General features: G+C 38.4%; 1 protein-coding gene across 3 annotated transcripts in view; it reads left to right on the top strand.

The window, feature by feature from the left end:
* Nucleotides 1-14,520, top strand: part of Bdp1 (B double prime 1, subunit of RNA polymerase III transcription initiation factor IIIB) — a 91,802-nt gene that overhangs the window by 8,004 nt on the left and 69,278 nt on the right. For all 3 annotated transcript variants that reach the window (XM_027401635.2, XM_027401634.2, XM_027401633.2), the window contains exons 4-8: nt 398-457; nt 4,224-4,355; nt 6,491-6,624; nt 8,275-8,369; nt 10,599-10,653. In XM_027401635.2, the coding sequence (XP_027257436.1) occupies nt 398-457; nt 4,224-4,355; nt 6,491-6,624; nt 8,275-8,369; nt 10,599-10,653 (476 nt within the window). The remainder of the gene's footprint in view (nt 1-397; nt 458-4,223; nt 4,356-6,490; nt 6,625-8,274; nt 8,370-10,598; nt 10,654-14,520) is intronic.

The raw sequence follows: 14,520 nt of genomic DNA, 5'->3' as shown, positions 1-14,520 counted from the left end.
TAAGTTTGAGTTTGACAACTAGCCACTGGAGATGAGTCACCTAGCTTGCTTCATTTCCCAGGACTGAGACTCTCACTTCACTAAGGAATTAGAGGCTAAAAATTTTCTCATCTAGGGCCCAGCAGATATTGGTACTTGATGACTTTTTGACTGAACAATTCTTCCTATTTGTTTGTTTGTTTGTTTGTGTATTTAGGTTGGGGTGTGTGCTGGGAATCAAGTTCATCCTCAGCCTTTACTGAGCTCATTTCCTAGGCATAAGTAAAAAAATGAACATTGTTAATAAAACGTTATAGTATATTTCATTAAAAATAGAAGCTAAGATAATTTTCTTCTTGATATAGATAGAATTGATAAAATATCAATTTATTAAAAGTATTTTATTTGTATTTAACAGTTCTTCAGTGGAACAAGAAAAGAAAACCGAAAAGTCCTTGGCTCCCACCCTGACAAGAGAGTGAGCATCTTATCTTGTTCTTTTTCAATCTGTTGTATGAGGTCCTTTTCTGTTATTTCTGGGTCCCAAATTTGGCCCCCACACAGGTGCCTCACCACTGAGTTACAACCAGCCATTGGATACACTTAAAATGAAATCTAATGTCTTTCCTTCCTTTTCCCCCTCCTTCCTTCCCTCCCTCCTCCCCCGTCTCTTTTTTTTTTTTCAAGACAGGGTTTCTCTGTGTAGCTTTGGAGCCTATCCTGGCACTTGCTCTGTAGACCAGGCTGGCCTCGAACTCACAGAGATCTGCCTGCCTCTGTCTCTTGAGTGCTGGGATTAAAGGCGTGCGCCACCAAGTGCTTATGCTTGGAATGCATGTGTATGTTTGTGCATTTGTGTCTTGTTTAGGCACATGTGTTTGTCTTCCTCAGTTGCACTTCATTTATTGAGGCAAGGTCTCTTGCTGATTTTGACCTGTCTATGTAGTCAGCTTGCCTCCAAAACCCCTTGTCTATGATTTTTGAGTGCTGGCTGCTAGGCCTGTCCATCTTTTGCTTGGGTTTTGAGAATGCAAACTCAATTCTCACAATTGTGGGCAAGTACTTTATCCACCAAACACCCCCAACCCCCAGCTCTCAAATTAAGCTTTCTGTTGTACTTTTGTTAGATTTGATTGGTTCCTAAACAGACTCATTTAAGAGTAGAAACTCTCAGGACAACTGAGGCTATATAGAGAAACCTTGTCTCAAAAAAAACGAAAGAAAGAAAAATAGCTCTAGCTGGACATGGTAACTCATGTGTCTAATCTCACCCCTTGAGAAGCTGAGGCAGGAGGATCTTACTAAGTTCAAGCCTAGCCTAAACTATTGATGTGTTACAATATTCCTGGTGAGATGTGACTAGATATCTACTTGCCCCAGATAAGGGGCTGGCAACAGACCTGTAAGGATACCACCAAAGTCCATCTTGGTGAACCAATGAGTTTTATGGGTGTTAATTATCAGGAATATGAGTGAGAGGTTACTTATAGGAGCGGAAGTTATTTTAAGGACAGCTTCATCACCAGGGCCCAGCCAGCTTGGGTGATGACTCATGAGAACTGGGAACATGGCACTCTACACAGCATGGAGATAGTTCACCAGGTTGGAGAGTGCCTTTTAGACACTACAGCACATTGGTCTACATCTCGTAGGCAGCTTGGCTTATCAGAGAGAGTTTCTTAACAGTCTTTACTGCTTATATGTATTTGGGGAGGGAAGGTCAGCTTTAGGGACTTTCTGAAACCTTTGAGCTTAACAAGCTTCTCTGTAGGAATATCCCATGTCTTAGGCTTCTTGTTCACATAGAAGGTTACATTTTGGAGGAAATTGCCACACAAAACTGTGTAGGGAGAACTTGTCTCAAAACCACACACACACACACACACACACACACACACACACACACACACACACACACACACACAACTCTCTCTCTTTCCCTTTCAGAAAGAAAGGTCTACAATATTTGCACAATATATGTGTAATTGACTAATATTATGATTTACATTTATACACACACACACACACACACACACATTCCAACATTTGGGTACCATGTATTGGACACAACTCGTCAGGCTTGACAACAGGTGCCTTTCTTTACCAACTGAGCCATCTAATCTCATTGGCCTCATGAGTTTTATATTAAAGATGTTTAAATTGGGAATTTTGAGACAGGTCCCACTATGTAGCCTTGGCTAGTCTAGAACTTGTGTAGATCACACTCAGCCCTGAACTTAGAGAGATCAGCCTCTGGCTCTGAGTGCTAGGGCTAAAGACATACACCACTGTGCCCAGCAAATGGAGTTGTTTGTTGTAGAAAAATAGTAAATAAAATTCAAAAGGAACAAAGGGAATATTGACAAAAGTCTTCCTCCTTTCTTTCTTTGTGGTTTAAAGTCCTCCTTCCTCCCCCCAAGCAACAGGTGTCACCAATTAAAACACTTTTTTTTTAATTGCATGAATTTATTGTGTGTGTATTTGTATGTATATATGTGGGCACATGTGTGCCATGGTGAGTGTGAAGGTGAGAAGATAGTGTGTGGGAGTCAGTGTGTGTTCTGCAGATTGAACTCGGGTTGTCAGGCTTTGTGCAAGTGCCTTAACCCTCCGAGCCATTTCCTCAGCTCACCAGTGTTGAAACATCATTCCAGATTTATAATTTGTGTGTACTTCAATAAAATATTAAACAGACATTGTAGTGGAAAGTAAGATTCGGATTCATCTTTTGAAAAACTAATTGGATAGGAGCAAGAAGTTCTGCTGGACTTCTGAACCTTAGGCTGACTGAGTACGTGAGAGCTGGACAAGTTAGTGTACCTTTGTGATCCCAGCAACTGAGAGGCTTGAGTCTGAGACTAGCCTGGGGCCACATAGTGAGTACCAGGTTACCTAGGGCTTCATAGACTAAGAAAATAAAACTAAAAAAAGATAATACTAGCATATATATTTCAGAAAGCTAGAAAGGTAGATTTTGTATGATGTCATTGCTCTACGATTTTCATGTGTTTCTTTTTTTTTTTCTTTTTTTCTTTTTTTTTTTTTGGTTTTTCTGAGACAAGGTTTCTCTGTGGCTTTGGAGCCTATCCTGGAACTAGCTCTTGTAGACCAGGCTGGTCTCAAACTCACAGAGATCCACCTGCCTCTGCCTCCCCAGTGCTGGGATTAAAGGCGTGAGCCACCAACGCCCAGCTCATGTGTTTCTGTATGAGTTAAAAGATAGGGGAATGGAGACATGTCTCAGCTGTTAAGAGCACTGGCTGCTCTTTCAGGGAACCTAGATTCAGTTGCTAGCACCCATCTGGTGACTCATAACCATTTGTAACCCCAGTTCTTCTGGCCTTCCCACAGCACTAGGCATGCACAGAGTGTAACATACATGCAAACAAAATACCTGTACACATCAAATAAATAAAAATGAAAATAGCTTCCAAAGAAAAATTAGACAAAGAAAAATTTTGCTTGGCTTTTAGTTCTGTTCTGCAATCCAGAGTGAAGGTTCTCTGACTCTCAAGTGAGCATAACACTGCTAGCCTGTAGGACTGTTCTGAATTGAAGTTGTCTGGAAGGTAGTGGGAAGGGTTTTTGTTAATTCTGTGGTTTATTTGATACTCTGTGAAGACAGAATGATAGCATTTATTTATTCATTTTCTTTTACTATTGACTTCAAACCCAATGTATACTATGTACCAATGAGTTACACATCTGATACCATTTTTTTATTCTAAAAGATTAAAGATTCCTTACTATTTTTTAAAATTTCTTATTAATGCTACCAAATAGTTAGGTGGTAGTGGTGCACACTTTTAATCCCAGCACTCAGGAGGCAGAGACAGGCGGATTTCTGAGCTCAAGGCCAGCCTGACCTACAGAGTAGTTCCAGGACAGCCAGGGCTACACAGTGAAGCCCTGTCTCAAAAGCAAACAAATACTACCAAATAAAATTTGAAAAAACTTTATAACTCCTCCCTCCTCTGTGTATCTAGCTGTCAATCCATCCTTCTATTTGAGTCAGGGTCTTAATGAAAGTCCATATTGATGGATGGCATCCTCCTCCTTACCAAGATTACAAGATTACATTGTGCACTGCCATGCCTAGCAGGTCATGCTTTTTGTTTTTGTTTTTTCCAGTTAAGTTATATGGAAAGTTTGAAATCGCTTTTTTAGTAACTTGTTTTGGATTCATACTTCTTAGGAAATACTCATGCTTTGTTGCTAAGTTAATTGACTGTGTTTACATTTAGTCGGCAAGAAAATCAGAGCACTCAGGACGCTGACGATAATGAAGAAGTGGAAGAGGAGGCAGATGATGGGCCATTGCTGGTTCCTCGAGTAAAAGTGGCAGAAGATGGTTCCATTATTTTAGATGAAGAAAGGTGAGTTAAGGAGATGGGGTGAAAGGGAGAGAGGGAGAGAGGGAGGTGATGTTTGTCCAAGGAGAGGTTCTATTTCTGAATTTGTCAGTATAACTTCTTAACCCCCACTTTATATATTTACATTATGAATAATATAAACAGAAAAGCGAACTAAATTAACTTGTAATTTTAGCATGTTTTGCACAAGATGGTATCACTCTCCTATTTTCTGTCAACCTAACTTTGTTTTACTCCCCTTGCTGTTAATCAAGTCTAGCTGTTGAATCAGCTTTGTGCTATTATCCACTGAGGGTGGGTTTCTACGATTGACCCAGTCTTGAAGTTGGTATTTAGGTTTTATCACATTATTCACTAATTTCAATTTGTTTGTTTGAGTTTTTCGAGACAGGGTCTCACTGTGTAGCCCTGGCTGGTGTGGAATTCACTTTGTAGATAAGGTTGGTCTTGAACTTCACAGGGATCCACCTTTTTCTGCCTCCTGAGTACTAGTATTAAGGTTGTATGCCACCCCACCTCACTCTAACTTCATATTGTGGTGTATGTTCCTAATGGGCAATCTCTTGGAATTTGAGTTATATGTGATTGTAAACTGTCTGATGTGGGTGCTGGGAACTGAATTTTGAGTCTGCTGAAAGAGCAGCAAGGAATACACACACACACACACACAAATATATATTTTGTTTTTCAATTCTTTGAGAGTTTCAAATTTTATACAGCATGATTTGATCATATTTCTAGATTTACTTCCTTTTGGGGTCTTTTTTTTTTTTGAACCTTTCAAGACCAGTGAGTTCTACCCAAATATTAGATGTATGATATTTCATTGGAGCATGGCTAACTTATTAGGAGATATACACTTAGAGAAAACTCTCTCTCCTTTTACCAGCTGCTATTGCTATTTGCTGCCAGGTAGGGGTGGGATTTTGTGCTCAACTCCCCTCTCCATGCTGGGATTTGTTCTAGTTCGGGCTTACAAAGGTTTTGTATGTGCTATAACAGTCACTGTGAGTTCATATATGTAGCTGCTACCTTGCTGTGTGTCCAGAAGATGTCTCCTTGTAGTCATCCTGGCTCTTACGTGCTTTCTGACCTCTTTTCCAAGTGATTTTTTTTTTTTTTTTTTTTTTTTTGAGACAGGGTTTCTCTGTGGTTTTGAAGGCTGTCCTGGCGCTCGCTCTGTAGACCAGGCTGGCCTCGAACTCACAGAGATCCGTCTGCCTCTGCCTCCCAAGTGCTGGGATTAAAGCCATGCTCCACCAACGCCCGGCTTCCAAGTGATTCTTGAGCCATGGGAGGAGTATGTGTTACATATGTTACATTTAGGCTGAATATTTCATAGTCTCTTATTCTTTGCACTTTGGCCTTGTGAGTCTCTGTTAATCATCTACTGCAAATAGAAGTATCTCAGATGAGGGATGAGAATTGCACTGATCTTTGGGTATAACAGTAAGTCATCAGGAGCATCCAGCAATTTTTAACTGCTGACCCATCTCTCCAGCTCTTAAGTGTGTATTTTATAAGGGATTAGTTAATAAAGAGAAATGAAAGGGTTCGAAAGTTTAGTTTGTAAAAATGTTTATGACATTTGAATTTGACTATAATAAACAAATATACTGATAAGATTTTATATGTGATGGTGATTTTACTTGCCATTAATAGTTAAAGTGATATTAGCCCAGGAGGCATGTAGATAGAAACTAACAAAACAAAACCAGTTGTGATGGCACAGGCCTACAATCTCAGCATGTGGGAAGTAGAGATAGATGAATTGGAATTCAAGGCTATCCTCAGCTACATAGCAACTTCTAGGCTAGCTTGGACTACATAAAGCCTGATCTAAACAATAGATAAACAGACAAGCAGACAGAAAAACAAATAAGGTAATAAAATCATTATTTTTTTTAGGTAGTCCAAAGTTAAATTGAAAATACTGTAGTGAAAACAGGTTGGCATTTATTTCTGCTCCTTATGAATAATGTTTGCAGAATATGTATTTCCAATTTAAAAATCATTTTTTAAGTATATATTTTCAATATTCTATGATACATTTTCAAATACAGGTATTTAAATCTCATCTACTATTGCTTTTCATACTTGTTTCTAGTGTGACTCTTTTGAAAATGTCTTTCTTTCAGTCTAACTGTGGAAGTTTTGAGAACAAAAGGCCCCTGTGTTGTCGAGGAAAATGATCCTATATTTGAGCGAGGCTCAACAACTACTTATTCCAGCTTCAGGAAAAACTATTACTCAAAACCTTGGTCAAATAAAGGTAACTAATTCTCATTAAAAGTTGTTTGCTGCTCTTTTGAAATAATGAACTATTTTATGTTTTTGAATGACTTCTAGTAAATTAAATCAAACTGTCATATTGTCTTCTATCCATTTAATCTTATTGGTTCCCCTTCTCCTTCCCCTACTGTATGTTTGACTCTACCCTGGAATTCATTTTAAGAATTAGCATTTTGATCATTTTGCCTGGATTCTTCAGCTTTTTCAAATTCTACAAAGAAACAACATTTAAGTGAATAATTGGCAGTATTTCTGTGTAAGCACCATACACTAGCCATTTGTGCCAGGAGAGCATTCTGTTTCCAATATTTCTAATCACCATAATGTTCTCCTTGAAAACTGTCTAATCATGTTTCTGCAGGCATCCCCCAGCAGTGAAGGTGCATGCCTAGAATGCAAGCATTGAGAAGGCTTAGGCAGGAGGATCATGAGTCTGAGGCCAGTCTGGCCTATGTAAAGTTTCTTATCTCTGCAGGCGGTGGTGGTACACCCCTTTAAACTCAGCACTTGGGAGGCAGAGGCAGGCAGTTCTCTGAGTTCCAGGACAACCAGGGCTGCACACACCCCCCCCCCAAAAAAAAAAGAATCTTACCTAAAATAAACAAAAAAACAGACAACAGCAACAAAACATACACAATACATACTTCATGGTGGTACTTACTGGTTTTTAATATAAAAATAGAGTTTGTTGAAAACTTCTTAAGCATGGCAGGATATAGGGCAAAATAAAATTTAAAAAAAGTAAAAAAAAAAATTACTTCTCTATTACCAATTCTATTTTTTTTTGAGATAAGTTCTGTCAGGCTTGTCACATTTTCCCTCACTTCCTCCCTCCCTTTCCTTAACATAGTAGAGAACACCACAGCCCCTTAGGTCCAGTGAGCTTTGCTTACTGTTCTAAGCGCTTTGCTTTTGTTTTAAAACTAATCACTGAATATTTTATAGGTGGCCCAACACAAAAGCCCCAACAATTTATATTTTTACCAGTTGCTTATAAAACGTATTATTTTCCCATGGCTTTGCCAATAATAATTTTGTAAGTTTTATTAGCTTATGGAAATCTAATATTCCAAAATACTCAAGTTTGGTTTATTACCTGGTTGGGTTGCCCTCACTTTGCCCCAGCAGGTACATGTGATTGATGATCAAGCTTTTAGGGTCATTCTGAAGTGGGAGTGTGAACTTTTAGTTGTCTCCTGAGCCACTTACTTCACTTTCATAGTTGTTCCTGTTGGGTCCAGACCAAGTCAGAGGTATTATGGGGCAGGGCACTACCAGGAAATCTGGTCCTGTCAAATGGGGTTCACAAACTGGCTCTTATCCCGCCAGGCTTGAGACAGAGTCCAGGCCTAGAATCTTCACTGGGTACACCAGGAGTCCTGGAACTCAGCAGTTCTTGTTACCATAGCCTCCAGAGTTCTGGGATTATGGCATGTATCACCACACTTTCATATGGAGTTTTTTTTTTTTTTTTTTTTTTTTTTTTTCCTGAAATGTATTAGGGTATTTAAAATTCTTTGAGTTTCTTTTCAATAAAGTTAAATATTGTATAACTTAGCTCTAACTAATATTCTTAGGTTATTCTGTCTGAATAGAAAATTAATTTTTACTTAATATTTTATTTTTACAGAAACAGATATGTTTTTCTTAGCCATCAGCATGGTAGGAACTGACTTTTCTATGATTGGACAACTTTTTCCTCACAGAGCAAGGATAGAAATTAAGGTAAAGTATACCTAAACATTTATTGGTTAGACAGGGTCAAAAAATTACTAAGTTTTTTTTTTTAAGTTTTTTTTTTCTTTTAACTTAATTCATAGTCATTTGTTCTGTATTATGTTGTGTGTGAGACAGTTATTCTTATAAAATTTCTCAATTTTAGTATAGTTGTATCTCCTAAAATTTTATGACTTTTAAAATGTATTTGAGGACTACTGATAAGATACTGAAATTAAGAGTTAGTTAATGAAAAGAGAAGGTAGATGTACCAGAATGCTTAGAGTAAGTGTAGCTTTATGATTATAAAGTATCTTTTAGATTTTCTAGAATGATAAGAAAAGTCTTTAGCCGGTGGTGGTGGCGGCTCATGCCTTTAATCCCAGTGCTGGGGAGGCAGAGACAGGTGGATCTCTAAGGTCAGCCTGGTCTACAGTGAGAGTTCTAGGACAGCCAGGAATACACACAGAGAAACCCTGTCTTGAAAAACAAAAACAAACAAAAAAATTCTTGTGTCAATATTGATGCTAAGCTGTGGAGTTCATATCTATAACACTTTACTCTTGTATTACCATTAGCATTTGTAGGATTTGTAGTGATAACCCTCTTTGATTTGTTTTCTTTTTTCTCCATCACTCATCTTTTCTTTTGAGACAGGGTTTCATTTTGTAACCCAGGCTGGCTTCCAATTTGTGATCCTCATCACTTAGCCTCCTGATTCATCTTTCTCTAAGGACCTAGTAACTTTAAAAAGTCTTTGTCATTAGTCAGATGTGGTGGTGTGTGCCTGTAATTCTAGTACTCAAGGGGGGGCAGGAGAATCATGAGTTTAAGACCAGCCTTGGCTGCAGGACACCCTGCCCTAAAAGACCACAAATAAACACAACTCATGAAACAGCTCTGGGGCAGTGTCTCAGCTGGTAAAGCCCTGGCCTTGTAAGCATGAAGGGCAGAGTTTGATTTCTGAGCACCCATACAGGGTGTAAAAGGTAAAATGTGGGGCATGTCAGTGCATGCCTGGAACCCCAAAACTTAAGAGGTAGAGACAGGAAGATTAGGAATTCAAGGTTATCTTATAGTTGAATAGTGAGCATGAGGCAACAACATTGGTCCTTGTCTTAAAAAAAAATCTCTTATATATACTTTGTATAGATATCAGGAACCACATATAAATGAGATAAACTTGGGTTTAAATTTTTGCTTAGTTTTTTGTATAGACTTCTCTCTATTACACTTAAAAACACTTTGGAATAATAATAATGTCAGAGGTTTAACCTTAGGAATATTTTAGGTTGGATAAAGTGAGTGTCAGCTTAATTGACTATGCATCATTTTATCTATTTTGTGTGGTAGTCAAATGTTTTTTTTTTTTTTTGTTATTTTTTTTTTCTGGCTCCACCCTCCCCCCAAGACAGGGTTTCTCTGTGTAGCTTTGTTGTTTTGGCTTTTTAAGACAGGGTTTCTCTGTGTAGCCCTGGCTGTCCCAGAACTCACTGTAGTCCTTGAACTCAAGGGATTTGCCTGCCTCTGCCTCCCGAGTGCTGGGACTAAAGTCATGCACCACCATTCCTGGCCTAGTCACAATTGCCTGGCTTTAATCTATTTTGAATGTGTACTGTGTGTGTGTTTATGAATATGTATTTGCATAGGCCTACACATACCCAGTGAGTATATGCAAGTAATAGGATACTCAGTGGGGGTTGGCTCTCTCTTTCCACCTTTGTATCAGTCTGGATGTTGAACTGAAGCTGTCAAGCTTGGCCCATGATGACTTTCTCTGTACTGTAAAGCTAACTTTCATTGTTTATTTCTCCTGTTGATAATAAAGACAGGATCAAGATGATTTGTGCGAATCTTTCATCCTCATTACAAAAAAGTTTATACATTATATTTATTGGGAGTGTGTGTGTTTGTGCGCACAGTACCCGTGAAGGCAAGAACAGGGCATTAATTCTTTGAACTGGAGGTACAGAGGGTTGTGAGCTTCCAAGTGGCTGCTAGATATTGAACCCAAGTCTTGGAAGAGCAGCCAGTGCTCTTCCCCACTGAGTTATCTATTCTAGCCATCAATCTTCATTTTTTAGAAACTAAAGCTTTAAGTAACTTAGCCTATTGGCAAAAATATACCATTTAATACAGGATAGTGTGCTTTGCAGAATTTCATATTAATGCTCACCAATTAGAAATAATCCTTATTTAATGGCAAAACATTACTTTAGATCTTTTTGTTGTTAACAGAATAAATTTAAACGTGAAGAAAAAACAAATGGATGGAGAATAGACAAAGCATTCCGTAAGTATTAAAGAATTCCTTCACGAAGACTTATGTGTAGAAGTTGAAAAATGGCCAGTACTTTGGCTCTAGTGTTTTAGATTCATCCTTATATTGGCATAAGAATAAGAGTGAAAGCTCACCCCCCCCCTTTTTTTTTTGATAAGGTCTTGGTGTATCTTCTAGGCTAGTCTGTAACTTTTGATCTCCTCCAAGTGCTAGGGTTATAGATATGCACCACTGTGCCTTAGTTGTTCTTTTTCGTTATTGTTGTTTATTTGTTTGTTTTTGAGACGGGGTTTCTTTATGTAGCCCTGACTGTTCTAGGACCTACTATGTAGACCAGGCTGGCCTTACTCACAAAGATCCATCTGCCTCCCAAGTGCTGGGTTTAAAGGCATGCTCTATCCTGGCTTGTGCCTTAGTTTTTTTATTTAACAGTATGAGTTTGGTAATTGTTACAAATCTGTAATCAAAGAATTAGCCAAAATACCCAAAAGCAGATAAGCTGAATCTTTTTGTTTTGGTTTTGTTTTCGAGACAGAGTTTCTCTGTGTTAACAGCTCTGGCTGTCTTGGAACTCACTTTGTAGACCAGGCAACTCATAGACATCTACCTCTGCTTCCCGAGTGCTGGGAGTAAAGGCAGGTGCGCCACCACTGCCTGGCAGTAAGCAGAGTTTTAAGTTCATGAATTTATACAGTAATTGATGATGAAAAATGGCTTTTTCAAAGTTTTATTTTCTATCTATTTGTGTATGGATGTGCACAAGCATGTGTATCAGAGGACAACTTATAGAATTTGTTCTCCTTCCATCATGTGGCTCTGACTAAATTTAGGTGTCAGACTTGGTGGTAAGAGTTATAAACTGAGCCATCTCACTGGCCCCTGAGTGGGTTTTTATTGGAAAGGAACTATGTTCAAGAGATAGTTCATGGAAAATAGATCACATCAGCCAGTCATTGAGTCAATAGCATTGATTACCTGCTGTGTTCTGGTTGCTCTTGAAGGTGTGTTGGTGAATAAGGTAGGTGGGAAAATGGCTTGGAGAGCTCTGAGTTTAAATGGGTAGGGGATATTGAGAAGCAAATCTCAGGTAGAGATTGAGTTCTTGGAATGAAGAAAAAGGAGTTAGGTCTTGATGCTTATATTGATCCTCAGTGAAGTTCTTTTTGTTTTTTTGAGACAGGGTTTCTCTGTGGCTTTGGAGGCTGTCCTGGAACTAGCTCTTGTAGACCAGGCTGGTCTCGAACTCACAGAGATCTGCCTGGCTCTGCCTCCCAAGTGCTGGGATTAAAGGTGTGCGCCACCACCGCCCGGCCTCAATGAAGTTCTTTATGAATAGATAGCATTTAAATTTAGATCTGATTTAAGAGCGAGTTCTATAAATAAAACTAACTTGTGTTTAAAATAGTTTTTTATTGTTTTGAAAGGTACATATTTTTCATGAACAAATAATTATCAGCATTTCATAATTAGTGTGTCAGTATTCATTTAGCCATGAAATTAGCTATAGTGCCAAATTTAATTATTTCTAAATAAAACTAAAAAAAAAAAAAATTCTTTCTGAGATAGGACCTCACTGTTTAGCCCTGGCTATCTTGGAAAACTCTACATAGACCAGGCTGTTGCTGGTTTCTTTCCAGCCTGGTTCTGCTGCCGATTTAGCCCCAAATAAAACACATGGACACTATATTAATTATAAAATTGTTGATGGATGGCTAGCTCTGTCTTAATTATTAACCTATTTCTGTTAATCTAAGTATTTCCACATGGTCTTATCTAACCAGAGAATGCCCAGACCTTGTTACTCCTTGTGATCTGCGTGGCATCTCCTTTTGGCGGGCCCTCTCTGCGTACCTTTCCCAGAATTCTTCTTGTTTCCTAATCCCGCCTATCTTCCTGCCTCTATTGGCCAAACAGTGCTTTATTCATCAACCAATAAGAGAAACATATGCAGAAGGACACCCCCCCCCCATCGGCAGGCTATACTCAAACTCACAGAGATCCACCTGTTTCTGCCCCTCAGTTGCTGGAAGGAAAGGTGTAATCACTGTGCCTACATACATTTTTTAAAGATTTATTTTAATTTGTGTGTATATGTTAACTGCCTACATGTATCTATCTGTGCCATGTGTGTACCTGGTGTCCACAGAGGACAGAAGAGGGTATTAGATCCTTGGAACTAGGGATCTAGTTATCATGTGGTTGTGAGCTGCCATGTGGTTTCTGGGAACTCAACCCATCCTTCTTCAAAGGCAATAAGTAGTCTTAACTGCCAAACCGTTTCTTCAGCTCCAACTCCCCTCCTCCCATCTCCCGGCTTGCCTGGAACTCAGAATGTAGGCTAGGCTGGCTTCAGATTCACAGAGATTCATCTGTCTCTGCCTCCTGAGTTCTGGGATTAATGGTGTGTGCACCACCATGCCCAGCTCAAAGTAAAATTTTTTAGTTAAAGTTAGCCATAGGGCTGATTTAGGGGAAAATAATTCATATGTGATTTAGAGAATATCTACTGTATAGCATGTGAATTTATTTTATGGAGTAGACACCATGGTAGGTGATGGGTAGGTGGGCCTGATGCCCAGTGTTGTGTCTTCAATTGAAAGTATTTCGAGGAATGGCTCCAGAAAGAGCCTGGGGTGTTATGAATAGAGGAACTTTCACAGTTAAAAAATGGAGAAACTTTCCACTGGGCCTAATATAGTATCAGAAAATGATTTATGGATTTCATAGTTTTGTTTTTCTTTCTGATTTTTATTCTTTGTAGTAGAAATTTAAAAATTAGAGAAAAACTTCTGTGGCTTTTTAAAAGATTTATGTGTATGAATGTATGCACACATGTATGTTCACCACATGTGTGTGGTGTCTTTGGAAGTCAGAAGAGTGCATTTTATCATTTTGCATTGCAGTTATGGATGGTTGTGATTCACCATGTGGGTCCTGTGCTGAGGATTGAACTTGCATCCTCTGCAAGAGTAATAAGTGCTCTAAACCTCGGAGCCATCTCTCCAGCTCCCTTTATGGTTTTTTTCTTTAGAAAGGGTCCTATATTTTAAGTCCTTTCAAACCATCTCAAGATTCTTTTAGGATTGCTTGGGTACTAGTTCATTGTTGTGGAGAATCAGAACAGATTATTAGTTTACCATGTATCTCTCTCTCTTCTGAGGCATTTTTGTGATCTTTCTGTATATTCACCAGAGTCTAGATGTAAAGTTTGTAGATCCATTCCTTATTTTTTTTTAACAGTTGGTCTCTCTATTATACAGTTGACAGTGGCAGTATTTCTGATTCATTGGATCGTTTTATATTTACTTCTACTTTATAGATGCTTAGAAGGGCATGTTGTAATCATAGGCATTTGGAGGATGTCTTAGTTATCTTCATTGATGTTTGGGGGCTGAAAAGTGAACCTAGCTTCTTGTGTCAGCTAATACATGTGCTCTACCACTGAATTAGCTCCTGGCCCTATCTTTGCCACTTAAAATAAGTGGTAGAATAGTTCAAAGTGTAACTTGAATTTTAACAAAGAATATATCCTAATAACCAGCACCCTAAGTTATGCATAGAATAGTTTTATGAACTTAGAAGACCTTTTGTTTGCTTTCCAGTCAAGCTTTGCTTGGATAGCCCAAGTACACTGCTGTTTCCATTTGAATTACCATGGACATCATACAATATGCAATGCTTGGTGATAGATTTCTTTTACTTTTATTTTTGAGATTCACCCATTTTATTGGTTGTATAAATAGTTTGATTCTTTTATTAGGTTAGTGCATAAGTAATTTAGGTTTTTGCACTATTGAAATTATCATTTTATATTTGTTACATTTTTAAATATGGTTATTATGCATCATATTAATGCATATTTGTCACTTTATGATCTTG

This window comes from Cricetulus griseus, chromosome 2 (assembly GCF_003668045.3).
Source record: "Cricetulus griseus strain 17A/GY chromosome 2, alternate assembly CriGri-PICRH-1.0, whole genome shotgun sequence".
NCBI classification, from domain to species: domain Eukaryota; kingdom Metazoa; phylum Chordata; class Mammalia; order Rodentia; family Cricetidae; genus Cricetulus; species Cricetulus griseus.
Note: the sequence above shows the minus strand (reverse complement) of the source record. Positions and strands in the feature narration are given on the sequence as shown.